Source organism: Seriola lalandi, unplaced genomic scaffold (genome assembly GCF_002814215.2).
Source record: "Seriola lalandi dorsalis isolate HSWRI2012SDOR001 ecotype SW California unplaced genomic scaffold, Sedor1 jcf7180002054519, whole genome shotgun sequence".
Classification (NCBI taxonomy): domain Eukaryota; kingdom Metazoa; phylum Chordata; class Actinopteri; order Carangiformes; family Carangidae; genus Seriola; species Seriola lalandi.
Window position 1 is genome coordinate 1,708,634 of NW_019525072.1, and position 6,974 is coordinate 1,715,607.

General features: G+C 42.2%; 1 protein-coding gene across 1 annotated transcript in view; it reads right to left on the reverse strand.

Moving 5' to 3' along the window:
* usp31 (ubiquitin specific peptidase 31) overlaps positions 1-2,819 on the reverse strand; it is a 17,139-nt gene extending 14,320 nt beyond the window's left edge. The window contains exons 1-4 of the mRNA XM_023413745.2: positions 1,567-2,819; positions 878-1,012; positions 455-549; positions 281-373 (exon numbers count right to left, since the gene is read on the reverse strand). Of these exons, the coding sequence (XP_023269513.1) occupies positions 281-373; positions 455-549; positions 878-1,012; positions 1,567-2,091 (848 nt within the window). The 5' untranslated portion in view covers positions 2,092-2,819. The remainder of the gene's footprint in view (positions 1-280; positions 374-454; positions 550-877; positions 1,013-1,566) is intronic.
* Between the last annotated feature and the right edge of the window lie 4,155 nt (positions 2,820-6,974).

Below are 6,974 nucleotides of genomic sequence, written 5' to 3' on the forward strand. Positions count from 1 at the left end.
CCCACCTCCAACACCCCACCCACCCCACCTCCAACACCCCACCTCCAACACCCCTGCTAAACCAGGTTACATTCCTCCCTCTGTGACCACACAAACTGGTATTTGTTTCAGGTCCTTGTGAACTTGTCAGCACTCATATGCACACACACACAAATCAGTGAAAGGTGTCAGCTCTTTGAAGAACTTCTATACACTGCGTATGCTTAGATAAAGGTAGAACAAACATACTGCACTTTTTTTTTTATTTGAAAGTCATAGCACAGCTCAGGTGTGCACTCACCGCGTGTGTGGTAGTGGAATGGGTAAGGAGATGCAGAGGAAGGGATCAAACGTATTGCTCTGCTTTTGGCAATGTGGGCAGGTGAGAGAAGACCTGTTTGGAAAAATGAAATCTCTTAAAATAGCAGAGAGGTAACATGGACATAACAGAACTTCTACTGGACAAAAAGCCTACCTGTACTGGGCCTGAAACAGCTCTTGTACGAATGACCCAGCGGAGAGTGGGGGAGAAGGCCCTTCTAGGCTTTGGTCATCTTCTTCGATGGGGGGCTGGACAAACGCAAACAGGTTTTATGAGTCAGATTTGTAATTCATAAATAACACCTGGTTCATAAGCTAGTGGGAAAGCCAGACAGCCTTTACATGCTGTGTTGTTATTGACGAGTCCCATGAAATCAAGAGGAAACAAGACAGGGCAAGCCTAGTTCAACTGAACTGTGAAAGCAGCTCACTTGTAAGATATTTATTTAAACACCTGTGAAATATAATGCAACGTAACAAAATAACCATACTAAAAAACATGGAATAACTATTTTCAGTTTTCCAGACGCAAAGGACAAAATAGCTAAGCAATGAACAAACACTCTTCCAAGCTCACCTTTATAGGAGGCCTGCTGTTGGGGTTGACTGTGTTGAGGTCCTCGTGGACTCTGTCCAGCAGCCACAGCAGAAACTCTTGAGCATCGTGCTGAGCGTTCCCTTTAAACTGCGTGGCATTTTTTGACACAGCATTCTGCAAACAAACAGCGTGACCCACAGGTTACAATGCATGCTAGGTCACAATCTCTACTTTACTACTTATTCATCAATGACCTTAAATTGAGTTGGTCATGAGGTTTCATTAGCAGCAGATCCTAAACATTGTATTTTCAACATGCAATGACAAAGGCGTTTCTCCACAGACAGTGCACCAGTGGGAAGAGCACTAATGAATTAACTTGCAACACAATGTCTTGCATGCATTTTTACATTCACACTTTATGTTTCTCATATAAAGAACCCACAACAACATTAGACAAACGTTTAAGGATTTTACACATCCTGTATATAAAGTGTTTACAATGATGATTTAACTTTTCTTCAGGACTCCTTCACAACTGACACTTACACCTGTGGGACTTGTCATATTACTGAGGGATTTTTTGTAATATTTACAGGCCTGCTATAATGTTGTAATTTGATTTCCTGATTAGTTCTCTGATTGTTTGCAAAAACACAACTGCAGTCACCATTAATGTCCACTTGTGACAGTATCTTGCCTCGTGTAATTACGGGTGTCACTCTTACCTTGAAGTCTCTGCTATGCTGGGGGGTGTATTCAAACGTCCATAAAGCCCGCACAAGTCCTGACAGTTGCTCCGTAACTTCTCCTTTGGCCAGAGGGCCTTTCTTCTGCAGAAGTACGCCATTTGTCTTCGGTTTGTCCTCATCCAGCTCCTCGTCTTTATAGTGCTCCAGAACGAGGTACTCAGCAAAGAGTTCAGTGTTGCTGAGGCACTGCAGAATTGCATTCATGAAGCAGGTATTCCCGTGGTTTTTGAGACCCGACACTCCAGGAACTCTCTCTCCAGACAGGAAACCCCCCATGTCCCCATCATCCATGGGTACATCTTTACTTCCAGATTTAAAAGTAGAGAATCCTCCATCATCTTTATCATCTTCTGTTTGTACTTCAGATCCAAAGTGTGATAAGGCTGTCAGTGTCCTCAGGACTCTGCTCATGAAACTGCCCACGGAGCGCACGGAGCCGCGCCTGAACAGCTTCTTGCTGAAGCTCGACTTCTTGTCCTTGGTTGCGGCTTTGCAAGACATGATTTCCCTTTCACAGGCGTACAAGTTAGACAGATGTGTTGTGATGAACTAGAGCCATCTCTGTGGCTGCTATCTGCTGCTCCATCCCAATATATTTAGACAGCATTAACGCCAACGAGTTAACGTTAAAGCTTCATGCTGCTGTCGCTAGTGATGTTTGCATTGTAATTGAGGTCTCTCCTTCTGAAGCATGCAGCGGTTGATGTTTAATTTCACTGTCAAAATAACGTTAGCATACCGTGCACCAGAACCTTACCTAAAATACTGCCATGAGACCAGTTACCGAATGAGTTAAGAAGCGTAACAAAAACATTGCCCAGGTCAGCTGTTTGTGTCTGCAACTTGCTCCACAGTTACCTTGTTTTGCGGTTTGACCTACTGCCCCGCAGCAATGAATCAACATCGGTTACGCGGAGAACGAAAACAGCAGTGTTAGCTAATTTAGCTAACGGTAGCGCTAGCTACAATAACAAGAGCCACAGAAGCAGCGACAGTCCCCTGCGGCCAACATGTCCAAATACGACAGAAACCGATAGTCCGCCATGGTATGCAGGTAAAGGAAGTCACAGGAGATAATGTGTACGGAATTCGGTAAACCTCACATTTTTCACATATTTGGAGGCACATTCGGGCAAAGCTACTAAACAGCAAAATCGTTTTACTTCTTCTTCTTCTTCTTCTTCTTCTTCTTCTTCTTCTTCTTCTTCTTCTTCTTCTTCTTCTTCTTCTTCTTCTTGTTTCTGTTGGCACCTAGTCTGCGAGTTTGCAGCTACATCACCGCCACCTACCGGACTGGAGTCACAGCAGCAGCCTGGCTGCAAAATAAGGTTCTGTTTTCTAAACCGGTTTTAACTATCGAGCATATTTTATTGCCACCTAAAAAATCCAATTTCTGATGAAATTACAGTGGGATTGCGGGCCTCTGCACAGGGTGAAGCTACACTGCATTCAGAAAGGATTCAGACCCCTTCAATTCGTTCACAGTTTGTTATGTTGTAGCCAGCCTATATTATTGCATTGGCCTGAACCCCCTCAGTGATTGATTGCAGATACAGGATAATGATGTGGAGCAACCATCACTCACCTCCTCTACATAGACATCATGACATCAAGCTGTATACCAGGAATGAGCGAGACATCGACTCACTGATCCACATCACCAGGATCTAAAGACATCGGAATGTCATTCGGATTAGATAAGTGTGGTCGGATGGTATCAAAGAGAGCAGAGATGATCAGAATAAGGGGGTTGAATTACCAGAAGGCAGCATTGCAGATGTTCAGGGCAGCTACAAATACTTTGGGATTCCACAGGCAAATAGGAACCATGAGAAGGTTGCAAGGAAGTCAGCCCCAGGCAAATACTTACACAGAGTAAGGCAGATCCTGAAAAGTCAGCTGAATGGGAAGAAAGTGGTCAAAGCCATCAACACGTACACCCTGCCAGTCATCAGATACCCTTCTGGTATAATAAGCTGGCCAAACTAGGAGATAGAGGTCACTGATAGCAAGACAAGGAAGCTCCTCACTATGTATGGAGGGTTTCATCCCAAGTCCAGCACCCTGAGACTGTACACCAATCGGAGCGAGGGAGGCCGAGGACTTGTTAGCATCAGAGCCACTGTCCAGGACGAAACAACCAAGATCCAGGAATACATCAGGATGATGCTAAGTGAATACCTCAGGTAGCAGAAACCCGATAATGCAGTGGAGGATGAACCATCATGGAGGGACAATCCCCTACATCGCATGTACCCACCAACAGATAGAAGAAGTGGCTCATATCAAGAAATCCTACCAGTGGCTGGAAAAGGCTGGATTGAAAGACAGCACAGAAGCACTAATCATGGCATTACATGAGCAGGCACTCAGTTCAAGGCTGTACAAGGCTGCAGGCTGTGCAAAGGTGCTCCTGAGACAGTCCAGCACATAATAGCAGGGTGTAAGATGCAGGCAGGAACAGTACGTACATGGGACGCCATAACATAGTGGATGGCATAGTGTACAGGAACATCTGCGCTGAGTATGGGTACAGTACACACAGTATGCTGGAAGTCCCACGGTCGGGTTGAGAATGACAAGGCCAAGATCCTGTGGGACTTCCAGATCCAGACTGACAAACTGGTGAAGGCTAACCAACCGGACATCGTGTTGATCGACAAACAACAGAAGAAGGCAGTGGTGATAGATGTAGCAATCCCGAGCGACGGCAACATCAGGTAGAAGAAACCATAATAACAACCTTTGTAAACCTGTAAAATAAATCTGCATGAGAAATTCAAGTTTGTGCAATTGTGGAAAACACTGTGCTTGTGGCGAAGAGATTTGTATTTGTTAAAGTTAGCACATGTTTTGGTAGAGGTGATAAGGTAAGAATAAAGTGACAGTGTTGTTGCTCTATGTCAGTTCAGTCTTCTGCCTGAGGGAGGCACAAGAGGCATGGGAAAAACGAAGAAGAGACAGAGTTAGAGGATGTGTCCATAGGTACAAAGGGATGTCTAATTATTTGAGAACCTCATTCAACTAATATTAGAAGGTAACGTGTACACACTGTGTTTGTATGTGTGTGTGGATTTAGAATGGTCACACTATAGTGATGTGTCAGTGCAGTATGTATGTATTTATAAGTGTCCTAAGAAAGAGGCATAGCAACCAAGTGTAACTGCACTACTTTATCTGTGTGTCCACACGTTTGCACAATCTAATGCAGGAACAAAAATAGTCAGAACACTGCTGTCTTGACGGCAGAGTATGTATGATTAACTGAAGTGGACTTGAGAGCGTGAGAGCATTTTAATCAATATGAATCATCCAAGTTTCCTTTTTTCAGCGAAGTGCGTAAAGAAGACAGATAAAGATACTACAGAAGAGGGAATACACCCACAAATATCACAAGGACATTTAGTTTTAATGATACCACAGGAAGCTAATTTGACACACAAAAAATGGATTTGTAGAACATTATAATGACACTAATATTTAAATATTATATGGAGTGACTAACAGTAGTTTTAATCCTCACACTATAATTACAGAATAGCTGCACTGGAATCATAAATAGACAAGAAATGACGAAGTAAGTGATAATTCCACTCACAATCTCTTTGCAGTGTTGCTGTACTCAGCTCAAGATATTGGTTTTGCAGTGTAGGGGTCTGATGCATTGGGAAATGAGCTCTGACCCCCTCTACCAATATCACAGCCAAAACTTTGGAAACCAGCATGTAAACAAATCATGGGTCACTGAGATAAAGAGAGGGTCCAACAAGTTTTCATTAAAAAATTTCATCATTGTGTTATTGCTCAATTGTAGAGAATCTGAGTGTCTTAAAAAAAAAAAATCTGTGGGAGGGGCTGCTTGTTCACTCTAATAGGGAACTTTATGCTGTAACGTTCATTGGATCTGATGTCACTGTGGTGGTGCTACTTTATCCATGAAGTAAATATTGTGTACCACATGACTTCACATGAGCTGCACTTCGTCTGCGGCTGTGTCAGAAGAGGATAAAGTAACTCAGGTGTGTTTTACAGTCAGTTTTAGACATTATTGTAACCAAATAACACCACAGAATTGACAGACACATTTGTTATGCACAGCTACTGTGTGAGCCGCATTTACTGTAATGTAACATGTAGATATCAGTTAAGTTATGCGCTGTGACAAAACACTGAGGCAACAAACTGCTCACCACTGTGTAGCTGTGCGTGCATTTTAAACTTCTGACGTTTAGTCATCCCCTCCTTACTGAGGCCTTGAGAACAGCTCCTCACAAGCAGAACAAAGCGGGTCAAATCTGCGTGGGTGTATTTTAGAACCTGTCAACACTGCTTCTTACAAGTTTTGTGCAGCTTTGACTTCTGGTGAACATGCTGATGAACATGGTATTTCAAAGTATTCAGACAAAAATCTGTCTACCACTTGGATTTGTAGAGTTCAGACAAAATGACTAATGCACTGGAAAATACCGCAATTAAAATAAATACAGCCACATGGAAACAACTACAAGATTTTGTATACTATACACCTCTCTTGTCTTCTCTGCTGTCAAACCTCTCATATACTCATACCTTTTTTTTTTTTTAAGTGCGATGACTTCATATTAATTGGTGCTGTATTCTGCATGGAATTAGAATCCATCAAAGATTTAATTGTTAAATCATATATTTTGTATAAATCAGTAAAACAACTGAAGAAATATCACAAAAATACAAACAATAAATATTATTATCTGATCAGATTATTGGAAATTTGTGGTCTACAATACATCCACTGGAATTGCTCCATAATGTCATAGGTATAGGACTTTAATCAGATTGAGTGTTGGGCTTGAAAGACGGTTTTGATTTTCTCTTGGTTATAACAAAATCCTTCACTTGTTATTTGCCATCGACACTTCAAGCAGTTGGAGCCAGCTGGGGAAGTTCTCTAATGATGTGTCCATGGAAACAAGGCAAGGGGTCACATGTCTTATCACTCAACATAGGAAAAGCCTTCTGCTTGATTTTGCTGAGATCTTAAAATGATGTCAAAACATATCAAAATCAGACAGGTCTACTTTTTTTGTTGTTGATTGTCCTCATTAGCGCATTAGATAAGGCCTCTGATGTATTTCTCCAGACTGCAGCTTTCGACTACTTGTCAGATTGCTTTTGTATCATTCGCCCCTCATTGGCAGCTCAGGAGGCTCTTTCAATCAGTCACAAGAGAAAGTTCCCTCTCTTAACATGCATTGGTGAGACAAAACCCCACAACAAAGTAAAAAAAAAAACAACCAAGGCACTTAACATTGGAAATTATCCAATCACGACCCACGTAAGGATCCAGTATTAATTAGCATTGGCTTTGAAAACCTGTGGATGTGGGATTAATTGTGAATACTGAA